We start from the raw sequence: 15904 nt of genomic DNA, 5'->3' as shown, positions 1-15904 counted from the left end.
AAAGATTAATTTTTTGCTTGTCAAAAGGTCTTTCAGTTGAAGCTCCAATTCACTATTTGTGAATAGTGATTAATTGATTTTTCTCTACTTTCCCATGAGAATGAAATAATTCAGATATAGAAATAAGTAAGATGTTCTCAGGAGGTAAAATGATACTCTAAAAGCAGGGTAGGAAGAACTAAGATAGTGAAATCAGGTATACTAGATAATGTGACATTAAAGGTTCTTACAAATTCTTTAAAATTTCCTCAACATTTGAAAAACAAAATATGTAGCAAAGATGATTAAAATCACTATACCATGGGTTCATTTCCTTTGTGCATGTTCAACTGTGATAATCATTCTGGTTGATGCATTAGAACTTTGTATTAATGACTTATTTTATTCAGGAATTTGAATAACAATAATCATGGATAAGAGTGATTTTTTTTTACTAATTAAATTTTATTGACCTAAGAGTCAGTGGGAATGACTGTTACAAGAAAGCCCACTAGGTAGAAGAGTGTTGCTTAAACATCAAAATCTTTGTAATAAAATTATATTTCACTATTTTGGAGTAATTAGTAGCCAAATCTCTTTTTAAAAATGATTTATAGAGCTAATACTTGTAGAGCTTTAGCTGTGAAAATGTTCTATGAACATAAAAATAATATCAAAACCACACTAACTCAAAAATTATACAAATGCATTTAATATAAAATCTATTTACTTCTGTTCCTTTAGTTTTTAGATTCTTACCTTCCAGCTAGTGCATGGAATATAAATATATGTTTCAAAATAAATAGAGTATTTACCCTATTAATCTCACTGAATTGTGAAAATATAGCATTAGAAGAAAATTAAGAGGGTATAGGAATTTAAAACTTCAACCTAGCTTTTGAAGCAAAGTACGTTTGAAAGGTGTTAGGAGATTGTAGCTCTAAATGATATAGTATAAAATATTTGTATATTCAGGAAATATTCTTACAGCCATTGTGTGTAAGTATTAATCTTGAATCACACAGTACATTTGAAGTCTTTTTATTTTTGTCCAAAGCACAATGTGGTGCTGGGCAGGGAAGAACAGAGTTGTGATCACAGGGTTAGTAGCAGAATCAACTATTCTATGGCTATTCAGCCTGGATCAAAGCTCTGGTGCCCTGAGGCAGCAGCCAAGCTACTGGGAGGGTAACCCAGAGACCAGAGTGAAGTGGGGAGGTGGTAAAAGCTTTCAGCTAGAGCCAAGTGTTGGGAGCCCAGCAATATTCAATCAGGAATGTGGAATGTGGAGATAGTCACAAGGGAGATCTGATTAATTCTATTGAATGAAGTTTCTTTTGCCTGTGAGTGTCGTGCATCTGTTCCCACGGAATCTTAAAATATTCTTCTATCCAGCTCACTCTCCTGCTCCCAGCACCAGATATTCAGGTCAGCAGCTTCACGTTGAGAAAACCTTCTCTACTTCTCTCAGCTTTGGAGGGCTGAGAGAGTTTTCTGTTTCTCTCTTTTCATTTTGAATTATCTTATTATCTTAATATTTCATTTTATTGATGCTGAACCTAAAGTGCTACTCGTGTTAAAATAATTTAAAAAATAATTTAGGTGATACAGGCAGACTTTATTTAACAATTCATGAAGTGGGCAGTCTCTACTCTAAAGAATCTCCAAAACCACAAAATGGGGTGGAAGACAGGAAGCTTTTATAGGATAGGCTTTTATAGAATTCTTTCAAAGAATAAGGGACAAGGAAGAGAAAAATAGAAAATGAATAAGGAACAAGGAAATAAGTATAGATCCCAGAGTTGGCGTTTGGGGACTAAGTGGCCCCGTTTTGGGCCTAGAAATATAGTTCAGCACTCTCTTTACAGGGAACGCGGGGGTTACGTGAACTATTGTTTATACTGTTACCCATGTGATCTTTCTCTCCACTCCCTATTTTAAAGAAGAGAAAACTGTTGATTTCTCATCGTTTCCTCATCCCTCTCTAAGGGAGGTTCAATTACAGTGCTGGTAATGAAGGATGGGATTTTAAATGAAATGTTATCTGATACAAGTGCCTCCTGCAGAGACAGAAAAGTAACTTGCCTTTCTCTATCGGGGTGGTTATGCTACCCAGATGCTGCTTTGTGGATAGGTAGAAATAATCTGATTGTTAATCTACGGCCATCAGTTTTAGAAAAAAGGAAGCCATGTCTAGAGGAAATACTCTGTTGGTTCAGAGTTCCAGAGGAAAAGCTAATGTCTGCTTGTAAATGGAACAAGATGGAGACGAAAGGAGTTCACAGAGAGGGTTATTCATTCCCTTCCCAAATGTGATCCTGCCTGTCTGACCTCTCTCTGTCTTTCACAGTATAATGACAAGACTAGATGGTGGAATTATAAATGGGGCACCGTAAATGAGTCTTCACTCCCGGTGCTGCTGCCCTGACAACGTTTGATGCAAATAAAACGTGTGGGGGGCGTTGCAAATAAGTCAGACAGAAGCAGCTACTGTCATCAGAACTTAACCACCTAGGGTGTAAGTAAAAGCAGCGAGACCTTTGTTTTCCAGGAGGCCTTGCTCTGTTAGCAATTCAACTTCTACATGGTGAATTCAGGAAAAAGACCCTGCCAACACTTGGGTCTGAATAGAGCAGGCTTTTGGCTATGAGGAGAGCAGAACCTTTTTAGAATGATGAAAACTCCTTCACAGAAACATGATTAGGGGGAAAGAAATCATTAACCCAGCCCAGGTCACAGAGTTGGGTCAGAGCAACTTTAATATTATTGCCAATGTCTGCATTCAGAGAGATATGTCTGCTAGTCTTCCTCGTGGCCCAAGGGAACTCAACCAATTTCAGTCCCATATCCTGATCCAAAGCTAAATATTGCTTCGTGGGGTTTTTTAAAACTGTGTAATAGAAAGTTTTTCAGTGTCTTTTTTCCTCCCTTTTAAATTCTATCCTCGGTAGATTTAGTCTTTCTAAAGCACCTGCTGAGATTATTTTGTACCATTGTGTCAAATCTAATCTAAAGAATAAGCTTCTTTTTAAAAATAATTCACATCGTTGGGTACTGGAATGCATTGCAGGCTTTGTGGTACTTTTTATACACCATTATGGAAAAGCTGAAACAATAGATCTTGTGAACGTTCTCTAGAGGCCTTGAGGAGATGTAAAGCAAGGAGAATGCTATGGACTCATTGCTGGAGACTAGGAAAGCATAAAGGTGTATTTCCCACAGGATGTGAATGTTTGGACCAAAATAAGAAGCTTTCTCCTTCACACCCCCACCCTGCCCCAAGCCCTTTCCTTTTCTCTATTCTCTGGAGCTATGGCAAGTATTTGAAATTGTGTTCCTTTTTTCACAAATATTTCCTTTCTTGCTATAAACATTGTTGGAAAACACCAGTTTTTAAAACAACTATTAAGAAGGAACTGGATTATTTTTGACATGAGAAGCCTGGAAACATTTCTGTGTGTGCACGTGTTTATTTTATGTTGTGTTTTTTTTCTTTCTTTTTTTGCCTACATGTTCTTCCTGTACTTCCCATTGCTTAAGCCTTATAACAAACACATAAAATCCCTCAGAGTGCATAGCCTAGACATAAGTATTGATTGTTGCTTGCCTTCCTGGTATAACCATAGCCTCTATCTTTAGAAAACTTACTTTCTAGTCATTAAAAAATACCCTTGATTGCTAACTTTTTAGATCACCTTACTGCTCCTGTTCTGTCAGCTATTCAAATATTTCTACTTAAGACATAGTCCTTAAAATATTAGATGCCTTAACCCTGTTAAAAGATAAACTGAAGCCTATTAAAATGTTTAAGAGTTTATTTGAGCAAAAGTTGATTTCAATCAGGCAGCATTTCATCTAGCAGATAGAAAGGAGCTCTGAGGAACTGTACAAAATGAGACTTTTATAGGCAGGAGGGAGCAGGAACAAAGAATTTTGTGTAGGAAAGAAAGCAGGTTGGTTTTTGCAAGGTTATTTTCATGTAAGCAATGGCGGGGATCTGTCAGGTGGATTACCTAACTAGTACCAATCAAGTGATTCCTGATTGGTTCAAAATTCCTTTACTGGGAGAGCAGAAACTGTAATTGTCTTGGCTTGGTGCTGCAGGGCTTAGCATTAGCACTCCATTTTGGACTTATTGTCTAGTTTTTGACAACCATGAACGTCAACTTCCTAGTTGTGAATTTAGATGGGTTTTTACAAAATTGAGATAAAACAGTTTTCTATTTCTTATTTTAAATTATGAGATACTTTAAATATATTTAAGTCTGTTGGGCTAATATTCTAGCCATTTGGTTTTAGGTAGAAGAAAATTCATACTTACAGACCCAAGCTTCTGTGTACATATAATGGCTGTTTTACCTTCTGCAGAATGGTAAGAGAACAGAAGAATGTTTTGAAAATATGACTTTTTTATTTTGTGGAAATGGCCTAAACCTATCAAATGAAGAGGTAGAAATGTGTTTGTCTTTATATGTTTAGCTTTCCCATTATGAGCCCTTAGTTTTCCCATCTTCATAATTCAGTCATCTATGAATGCTTATTTGAGGATGGAATCTGCCTCAACTGTACATCTTGGAACCTTGAAAAAGAACTATATGTTGGCTAACTGAAAATAATAATAATAAAAAAAAAAGAACTATAAAGGCTTCAAAGAATCTCCAGCCATCCCTTTTGATTGGAAAAATAAGGGTGAAAGGTGGTAGACATTTTCTGGGTGGGACAAGTAAAGTCACAAAGTGAAAAAAAGGAATCTGAATTTCTCTAGGGTCATAACTTTAGGGTAACAGTTGTAATCTTATGAAACTTGAAAGGGAAATATTGTATGTCTAGAATACCTTTTGTCCTTTAAACGGCCCATAAAAGTCTTCAGAACTTGGCAGAAGTGTCCAAAATATTTTGTTCTTTACTTATCCACTAATAATGTAATGACTAACAATGTGTGAAAAAACAACTTTATAATCTTGTGACTTGAGGTTATTTGGATGAGCATATACCAGAAAACATTGCATGGAAAGGAAAAAGTGCACCTTGAGAATCTAATATCTTTGATACCATTGTCAGTTCCTACTTGCCTTTTGTGTTTATATATCGCCAACTCCCTAAAACTGAGAAATGCTATTGTGTTGTAATCCTTCTCTTGCCCTACAAGCTTTGACTGACTTGCCAACACCACTAAAATCTGGATTCCTGGAAGCCAACGGCCATCTGGTACTTAAATTCTGTTCTTACTGCTTCTGCCACACTTTGCATTGTAAAATATTGTACATTGTTGCTCACACCCCTGTGCTCATGCAGTGTACTGAGTCTCGACAGTCCTTACACCACTTCACTAGGGCTAGATGTTAAGCATCTTTGGAGACTCCACTTGGGTGATGCCTTCTCTAGAAAACCTTCCCAACTTGCCAGTCTGGGTTAGGCCTTGTCCCTGGCTCTCATTGTGCCCTGTGCTGGTCCAGCACTGACACCTGCGCTGTGTCCCACTATTCTATAGGCTATTCCATAAACTGTGAGCTCCTTGAGGAGAAATACTGTGGATACCCAACTTTGTCTTCCACTGAAACATGATAATCTCCTATATTGCTGGGAGTGCAAAAATGGGAAAACAAATAGCTTGGTAGTAAACATACATCTACCCCGTAACCCAGTGATTGTATTCTGAGTATATGTTGAAATGATTGCATGGTCCCCCAAAAACATGTACAAGCATATTTATGGTATCTATTTATAATAGCTCTATGGAAGTAATCCAAAACCATCAACAGTAGAATGGATGGTGTAATAAAATGTGCAATGTCAATAAAAATAATGAATTATTGCTACATAAAACAGCATGGATAAGACTCCCAAAGAAAAGTCCAGAAAAAAAGCCAGGCACACACATGTAATTATTGTATAGTAGTAATACAAGCAAATGTTTAGTCTACTTTTTTTTTAAGATTGTATTTACTTATTCAACAGAAAGAGAGAGAGCACAAGTAGGCAGAGAGAGGGAGAAGCAGACTAAGCAGGGAGCCTGATGGGGGACTCGATCTCAGGACCCTGGGATCATGACCTGAGCTGAAGGCAGACACTTAACTGACTGAGTCACCCAGGTGCCCCAAATTAGTCTGTTTTGATGAAACAAGTAAAACTAATTAAAGGTGATAAAAGTCAAAATAATGGTTGCCTTGACAACAGAATGGTACTGACTAGAAAGGGCCATAAGGGAAACTTCCAGGGTTCTACGAATGTTTCATCTCTTGATCTTTTTGTTGGTTCTATAAGTGTATAAATATGTGAAGACTCATCAAGTTGTAGATTAAGATTTGTGCACTTTACTGTTCATGTTATACCTCTATAAAAATGTTAAAAAATAAAAAACAACTCCATGCATATGGTTTAATAGAAAAATGATTTGTGGGAGCTTTGATTGTTGGAGATTTTTATCTTATAATAAGTATTGGTTTTTAAATATTTTATAATTCTGAATTGGAAGGTTCATGTTTAAAATTTGACACTTTGGGTTATAATTGTAAAATATATTGATGATTTATAATTCATTTATATCTTTTTAGGTTTTATCTCAATTTTGTTACTGAAGAAGTAGAAAATCCTGAAAAGTAAGTGACCATATTTACTCTGAAATATTTATGAGGAATAAAATGTAAGTTTAGACAGTTGAAAAAACAGAGCTAAAGAATGTCCTCAGTGTGGGCTATTTAACTTTATCCTTTTCCTCCTCATCATCATCATTTTCTTAGGTAGATAAATTTTATTTGACTGTGTTGTAAATGAGATGTAAAAAACTTTATTGTACATTCCACATTCAAAACTAAATTATCTGATAACCTGAAAGTATAAACTAATAAAGTTGTATTTTAGGTAGTCCATCTCATGAAAGCTTGCATACAACTTAACATGGACTTTCAGTTGCCCACAAATGTTCCATGAGACATGAACTCTAAAAATTGATTATTTTTAATAATTCATGTGAATTTTTCATAACTGTTCAATTAAAGAGAATAATGCAATTAATGAATAGCTGGTTATTTGAAAGCCGAGAAGTAAGTGCAGAATACTGTAAGAACTTGTAAATTTTTGTAGCTGGATGATTGCTTTTGCTTTTTGTTTGTAGGTAATACTTTTGATGATGAGGTAATTTAATGATGATTTATATATTGCTCCTAAATTGAATAATTTTTTAACTCAGAACTTAGATAAGTGAATTTTGTGATTTGTATAAAAACATTTGACTCTATACAGGAAAGCAACATAATCTATGGGCAGAAGAGGGAAATTTTAAGAAGTGCCGCATAAGATATGGACTGAATTATAAAGTAATTTAACTCATCTGGCATTCATTAAACATCTACCATGTTTCAACCATTGTGCTAGGAACTTCTTACCTGATGAATAAGACTTGTGTTTATGATTTCATGGTCTAGTCAGTTAGTCGAATGTGAAAACAAAAGAAAGTAACATCATATGATGCCATAATAGATTTTTAACTTAGTTTGACAGAGTAAAGGGGTAAATACTTAACTCTGTCTAAGGAGATATGCTTATTATATAGAGTATCAAATGATGAACAGGTGTTTTTGGTAAAAAAGAGTGAGGAAGGGTGAGGGTGAGAGAGAGAGAAAGAAAAAGGGAGAAAGACGTTCAAGAAATAAAACATGTACAAAGGTGAGTCAGTATGAAATTGCCTAAGTATCAGAGAATAAATTCAAGTGTTCACAGTTCACATTAAGGTAGACAAATTGTGGCACTAAGTATATCAGGAGGGAGATGGTAAGCCAGTTAGATCTTGCCACGTACCAGGGTTGTCAGAATTTTGAACTTGCAAACCAGCAATTGAGGTTAAAATGATGTTTCATACTATCTGATTCAACTGCTATGCAAATCAATATGTGATTTAAACATGTGAAAAGGTTATTTTATTGAGAAACATGAGAAATTTATCACAGTACTTTCCTATTTATAACTGGGATTGTGGTAGAGAACACACATTTACCAGGAACTAGTTTCTTTTAGCATTACTTTGAAATAATAAGCCAGTTGATGACTCTAAATCTATTAATTATGGAGATAAGTAGGTTGCCCCATTTTTACTGTTTTTGAGAATAGTGTGTAAGTGGTAACACGAACATACTGCTCATACAAGATTTTATATATGTATATGTAAAATATGTATTGAGTTTTCATTTTATAAAAGAGATTACTATGGTTTATGTCTTTTAAATCTAAAGATTCTTTAGAGCCCAGTTACTAAAATCTAGTATCAGAGAATATTTCTTGGGGGAAAAAATGGCAAGATATAAATTTGTGGATGGGACCTATAGTGTGATATTTTCTATATGGTACATTAGTGGCATAGATATAGCTCAGATTTTCTTGTAATGATATTTTAACAGTTTTGGTTTTTTTTAAAGGATTTTATTTATTGACAGAGATCACAAGCAGGCAGAGAGGCAGGCAGAGAGAGAAGGGGAAGCAAGCTCCCCGCTGAGCAGAGAGCCCCATGCGGGGCTCGATCCCAGGACCCTGGGATCATGATCTGAGCGGAAGGCAGAGGTTTTAACCCACTGAGCCACCCAGGCACCCGGATATTTAACAGTTTAAGTCCAGTTTTACTTGCTGTACATATAATAGTATTGTATATATTAAACATATTTTAAAATTATTTATGCCATGATTACCTCTCTTGAAAACCTCAAGGATTTCTCTCTCTCTCTCTCTCTCTCTCTCTCTCTCTTTTTCTTAATTTAAGGGTCTTAGTTTCACATATTGATGATGTCTGTGATTCAATATGTACAACTACTAGAGAACAGTTTAGTATTGATTCAGTGTTTTGTCATTGTTGTTGCAAAGAAGTTTCAAAAGAAGTTTCAAAAAAGTGAGAATAATTACAGCACTTACCTCATTGGGTTGTGGTAATGAGTTAATGTGTACAAAGTACCTAGATTAGTGACTGTACTTTTTAACCTCTACATAATTGGTTGTTGTTACTGTAATTATATTCTGATTTTAAAAACAACATAAAGTATTACTCATATAAGAGTATTTCCTTAGTTTACAATATCCTAAGCAATTCTCCTTCTTTAGTATTTTTGAAGGAAATATGAAAAATTATTTCATACCATATTGAAGCCTATTCCATACACTTTCAGGACTGAAATTGAATATGCATTTTATGATCTCTCCTCTTGTGTACAGATTTTGTTTAATTTTTTTATATTTAGAGAAAAAATGTATTTTTAAAAGAATAAATAAGATATGAGTGTCATAATAATTTAAAAGTAACTATCAAAGCTGATTTAGACTGATTATCACTGGTTATGCCAGATGAAATATTTTCATTTTCTGGAAATCATGATTCTGCAAACGTCATGAAATATTTCTGGAATACTTTTAGTTTGATATTTTAAGGTCTTAAACTGAGGAACTTCTCAGGATAGCTTAAGTAAGAATCTATGGAATTTTAGGTCAAGATAATTAGTAATTGCTAAGACTCATGCAGAAAAAAGAAACCTCTGGTACTTTTTGTTTTGCTATCCTAGGTACTTGAGTATTCAATTTTTGCCCAAAAGATTCTGTGTAAAACTTAGATAATATGTTTATTTTCTCAAAATCAGAATGTGAGAAATACACAAAATCCCCTTAATGAGAAGCAAAGATTAAATTTGTACTGTGTACTTATCAACCAAAGAAATTCAGGGTTTTAAACAATTTATTCAGTGACTTAATTTTAAAAGTAACATTTCCCTATAACGTTGACAATCAGTCCAGGTCTTTAAAAACTAAATCTTATTTTTTAGACACAAGGAAAAATTTGGGAAATATTTATGGTTGAACATAGAGAACAGATGGTAAAATTACGTGAACCTCGTCCACATGTGTAATTTGTATTATTTTGTACGTAGATACAGCTCCAAAATATCTTTAGTTACAAGGGAGAATAATTATAATTCCATCTCCTTTGTGATATGCCAAGATAAATGTGTTTTCCAATCAGTCACGAATGCATGTGTCCAGGTGTGCTGCAACGTGTAACTTTCTGGCAGCTGGTGAAATGCACCTTTTACTCTCCTCCTCCAACTAGGCAATACAATTTTGCTAAAATTGTGACCTAATAGGAAAAGTGATCATTAATTTATATCACTGAAAATAACAATGTGATATTAAATATACAGAATGTAAAATAAGGTTCCATGATCACAATTGACTACCCTTTACATATAATTTAATTTCAGTGGAAATCTTTCAGATTACCTAATGCCACTCCATGGAGTAATTCCAGAACTGCTATTACAAGCCTGACTTATAGAACAGTTCCCTAAGTGTTAGAACAAGTGAGAGATAAACTGGGAGATTAATAGAAGCAAAATAACTAGCTCATGACTTCTTTCTTGTATTATGTCTCACTTTCTCTTTAAAGCTTGTAAAGCACTAATCTTAAAAATTGGGGCGAAATTCCTGCTAAATGTTTACATTTATAAGGCTATAAATGTTCCCAGTGTCTTTTTATAATGTTTTCTTCTCTAAGAGTGGTTTTGGGTCAATGGAAGTAGCAATCCTTTAAGAGGCATTTAACATATTTATGTAAAATGACAGTAATTATCATGGAAATTTTTGTAACAATTTGTAATTATCTATAACATGGTGGCTGACTCCATAAGAGTAAAAATAGTATTTTGAGGAGCAAGTATGTTCAAAGTTTGGACCAGGAAATTGATAGGATCCCAAAGAATATCTGAATTTTGAAATTTCCCCCATCAAATGAAATGCCCAGTAGTAGTAAGGATGGCTAATGTGTACCTTTGTTTTTAAAGAGTAAAGTGTTTTTCTTTGTAAATATAATGAGTTTTGCCTTATGATATTACTCGCATGGCGACTGTGCAATCTATCATTGTTCCCAAAGTTACACAGTGCAAAGAACATATCATTGAGATGTATAATGTTTGTAATCCTGCTCTTTGATTGATCAGTCATGTCTTGTGTTGATGAAAGCCAAGAAATGAATTGCTTTACTTTGACCTTGGGGGTCTGAGATTAGTCTTTTTGTCTATTAGACTTGTGCCAGTGTTCTTCTCACTTCATTTATTCCCTCTGTCTTCAAGAGTTGGAAACAGTCGACTTGGTGGAAGTCAGTAAAGCTTGATATCATCAGTCATTTTTAAAGAACAGGCTATCAACATGGTCTGAATAATCAACTTTAATAGAAGGTTTAAATAATCAGAGTGTCATGTTTAATTAATACTTTGCCTGCTTCCAATTTATATTAATTGATGCCTGAAAGTCATCACACCTTGTACCAATGATAACTTAGAAGAAGAGAAACTTGGCTTGGGAAAGATATCCAAAGACCTTTATTTAGGGCAGTGTGATCGATCAGACTGGATCATAAAGGGTCCATAATCATGTTATTTGCATTCAGTTCAGATATAGCCATTTTAAATTCTTAGTATATGTGTTTCTATCCTTATTGATTTGTATTAAGTCAGTAAAGGCATTTCTTAATAACAGTATACTGTTTTATAAGGCCTATTGTTTATAGGACATGTAAAACTGTTAAACTGATTAAAGACACAGCAAAACAAACCAATCTAAAAATCTTACCCAAATGCACTATAGCTAGGTTGCAGGACAGAACATTAAAGGCTGATTTGAGGTCTTTTTTTTGCATTTTGTCATTTTAGGGATTCAGTTTTCTATGAGAGACAAATCTTCATCTTTATATACATTGTAGCTTTCTACCTTAACAGTTGCTAGAAAATAGCATATAATGTTTTGACTATATATGTGTGGACTACAGAAGTATTATGTGTTGTGATTTTTTTTTAATTATAAAACAATGTTATCTGCATTCTTAGAATATTTCTAAAGTTTATTTTACAAATACTCAAGTGATATATGTTCTTAAGTAATGTAAACTAATTTTCACAGAAAATTTTCACAGAAAATTAGCTCACTGAAAATAAATGCTTATAGAAAAATCTGGATTATTAAACAGAATTAATTTGTAAAAGTATTTGCTGAATGAATTTCTTAAAAGTGATGTCTCCTAATTGAGTTAATTTATAAACATTTTTTAAAGATTAGACAGTGCATGAGCAGGGGGAAGTGGGAGAAGCAGGGTTCCCGCTGAGCAGAAAGCCCGATGTGGGACTTGATCCTAGGGTCCTGGGATCATGACCCAATCTGAAAGCAGATGCCCAACCAAATGAGTGACCCAGGTGCTCCTAAATTGAATTTATACTCAAGTTACAAAGATTTCTTTGGCAAAATGAGGTATCTCTTTATTAATAACAATAAGGAATTTTTAGAATTATCTTAATATGTGACAATGGTTCTCTTCAATTATTGAAATAATTGATGTCTAAATTAAAATAATTATATTTCGTGCATTCCTTTTGGAAATATATTTTAAATTTGGCATATCCATTTTTAAGTATGTTTCAAAATGCATATATAATTACACTGGTTGGGCCACTGATGTCACAGAGAGGAGATGGTTCTATGTTCAGAGAACAAGGTCACTAAGTTACTCTTTCTGCCTTTGCTTAGTCTAAAAATTTGTCAGTGATGGAACATGTGGTTGATGAAACCTGGGATCAAAATTCTTGCATTTCTCAGCTTCACATATGCATAAAAATACATTTGGCTCAAAAATAGTTTGTTCATATAAAGCTGAAGTGTCAAATAAGTGGTGCAGAAATTATAGGATTATATTATAATATTTTATCAAGCAGTAATTAAGGAAAACATATTAATACTTCAAGTGCTTTGTGGAAGCCTTTTAGTTGTTTAGGTTTTGTTTTTTGTGTTTTTTTTGTTGTTGTTTTCTTTTGCTTTTTAAGGATTATAATCCCATTATGTGGCAAAAATTTGAAGGTCAGTGCTTTTGACAGTTTTACGTCCTTTCATATTACTTGTTTCTAAATTTTAATTTTAATTTTAATTTTATTGAAGTTTATATTTTGAGTTTAGAATCATGAACTTATGTTTTAGGTGAAGTAATAGTTGCTGATTTAAATTTACCCTATGTTTCTGTTTCCTTTAGTTATTCATAAAATAAAAGACCAAAAATGGTATAATGAGTAGAATGAAGTTTCAGAATTAGGAGGGTTCCTGGACACTGTAATCTAGCTTTCCACTAGATGCATGAATCTCCTCTATAATATCTTTATACAGATGTAACTTACATAAAGTAAAATGAGAAACTGGCTATACCTTCCGTAAACTGGGCTACCAATATTTTTTGCTTTCACATGTTGATTAGCAACCTGTTCATTTCTGTGACATTTTAAGCTTTGATAAATTGTAGGTTGGGTGGCACAGGGAGGGTAGGGCAGATGTTTTGACTGTAATAGGTACAACCCAAAGGAAAAATTAAATGACACATCAGAGGTTACAGAGTTAGAATCCTTTTATCTGAAAGGAAGTAGGTTTTGCAATCAGAAGTAAATGTCAGTCATTAGATTGTCTCCTGCTTTTGAGTTCACAGTTTAGTGATTCCCTTATCCATATTCTCATTTATGCAAATAAGCTACTTTTCTCTGTGCCTGGATTTGAATGTTAATGATTGTACCCAAAAAGTAGCTCACAAATACGTTTTCCATGCTGGGTTATACTTGGTGAACAATTTCTTTAGACCACTAATAGCTAGTGTGTGGGCTGCTGCTGGCATTCATTCAGATTCAGTGTTGTGTCAGATTCTCTCAAAAGTAGAATAATAGCCCATGTTGTTCTTTATGCACAGAGACAAGATGTATCCAGGCCATTATATTTACACTGGTCATGCACTGGCATAATTTTGATAATTTTATTCTAGTCATAATCAAACATTGACTCAGCTCATCGATCTACTCAGGAAAATGAGTCACTTTTGAATTTGTATGGGCACAAGCTAAAACTGTATTACCAATGTAAACATCTAAAATGAAGCAAATGAAGTTGAGACTTTTCAGTGAAGAAAGATTTCCTTCAGTTTTATGAACTGTGAAAATATTTACTTACTGGGTCTTTGAAAATAGCACTAGTTTAGAAAATCAAAATGCTAAGACTGTCTCCTCTTAACTAGTTATTTGACCTTGGGCAGGCCTCTAAGTTGCCTCCAAATCTTTGTTTGCCAGTTTTAAATAGAGGGTGTTAATTCCCATATTAGAGTTCTCATGGGGTTGTGAGGATGAAATATATGAAATTCAAAAATGTTAATGAGCTTGACAAGTAATATGCAAACGCCATCTGCAACCCAAACCTATATTCTTGAAAGATTAGAATATTTTATAATTTTTGAAAAAAAGTTAGAGGATTAGCATAATTGTTTTATGAACAGGGGTGCCTTTTCTACACAAATGACCTACTAATCAGCTTGAAAAGTTGTTCTGCATCATCAGCAAAGTACCCAATTATTAGTTGTTAAAAGGTTCAAAAGATGATGAGAACTGCTTTTTATTTAGTAGTCTCTAATCTCCCTTAGGTGGCAATATGCTCACGCATCATAATCAGGATAAATTTCTTGGCAGATTTTTTTTTTCCTTCTAAACCAAATATTTGTGTGCCCACACCTACACTGTCACCAGCATACTGTGGGCTGATGGTGCTGATATAATGGATGGACTGTTTGTACTTCCACTGTAGTCACTTATTTTTAGGTTCAGTGTCTTACCAAGAAACTCCTTTATGAAATCTGACAAACAAGGGTTGATTTGAGTGACTGGCATCATGTATTTAAATTTTTATTCTTATTTCCAGAAAAGAAGTTATTGAGTTGGTATAAGACAGGAGGACACAAGTGTTAGTTTACACCCCCATGTTTTTTTTCTTTAATGGATTTTTGCCTAACTGAAAATGGATAGCCTTTATTAAAAATATAAATAGTATTTGTTATCTGAGTAATAGATGGATTACGAAGTAGCACTTCAGATTATTTTCAGTAATATGATGTGTATTGTTTCATTCTTTTTTTTTTTTTTTTTTTTAACATGAGGCCCAAACTCATTACCCCCAAATCAAGAGTCAGATGCTCTATCCACTGAACCAGTCAGGTGCCCCTATTTCCATTCTTCAGTTGAGAAAATTAAAGTGAAGTGAAGTAATTTTTCACAGCTGTGTAATTAGTGAGAAGATTAGGATTATAATCCATGGTTAATATAGTGCATGGACTGTTCGGCTTTAGAGCTTGTACTCTTTACAGCATGCCCGCTGGTGTCTTTAAGAGGCAAAGCAGAAGTGACTTGTGTGTACAAAGTGTTGTAATGGCTAAGAAAGTAACTTTGCTGTAGAAGAGGAAGTTGGAAGAAAAGTAGGACTTACAAAGGCAGAATAGAGAAGTAAAGCCATCTCAGATGGGGATGGGCATACACAAATCCATAGTTTCAAGGAATAATGTGTAGACTTCTCTAGGTTTAGCAAAAGATTGTAAAAAAGAGTAGAAGGCAAAATGGTAGTAAGATGTGGATGCTGATATGGGGTGAGCCTCCATTGTAAGTGTTTTAGACCTGATCCAGTAGCCAATGGGATGGGGTGAGTGGGGGTATGTTGTAAGTTTGGGGTATATATGAAATGTTGTTTAGGGAAGATGAAACTATTGGTAGTTTCAGTGGAGTTTCTTTTTGAGACATATGTACAGTTTAAAGAGAGTTAACATCCACAAAGTCACATTTCAGTCTTCTTTTATACATTTATTTTCAATAAAAGCAAATATTTTTGAAAAGTTAATTGCCTTCTGGACCTGAACACTACTATAGTCAGACATGGTGACAGATAATGTGCCAGAAAATTCTATCAAATAGCATCATAATGGCCACATTGTCCCAGCTCAAATATATGAACCAAACTGCTTAGAGAAAATGGATGAGTCAACATGATGTTTACATACTCTCTTAAAAAATAGAGTGGTCCTTTTTTTTTTTTTTAAATGAAAAAAAAATGGGATCATTTT

At 34.1% G+C, this 15904-nt stretch overlaps 1 protein-coding gene across 1 annotated transcript in view; it reads left to right on the top strand.

The window, feature by feature from the left end:
- The window catches only part of SLC7A11 (solute carrier family 7 member 11), an 80419-nt gene that overhangs the window by 21627 nt on the left and 42888 nt on the right, over positions 1-15904 (top strand). Inside the window, exon 6 of the mRNA XM_047718450.1 lies at positions 6534-6578. Within this exon, the coding sequence (XP_047574406.1) occupies positions 6534-6578 (45 nt within the window). The remainder of the gene's footprint in view (positions 1-6533; positions 6579-15904) is intronic.

This window comes from Lutra lutra, chromosome 2, assembly GCF_902655055.1.
Source record: "Lutra lutra chromosome 2, mLutLut1.2, whole genome shotgun sequence".
NCBI classification, from domain to species: domain Eukaryota; kingdom Metazoa; phylum Chordata; class Mammalia; order Carnivora; family Mustelidae; genus Lutra; species Lutra lutra.
Note: the sequence above shows the minus strand (reverse complement) of the source record. Positions and strands in the feature narration are given on the sequence as shown.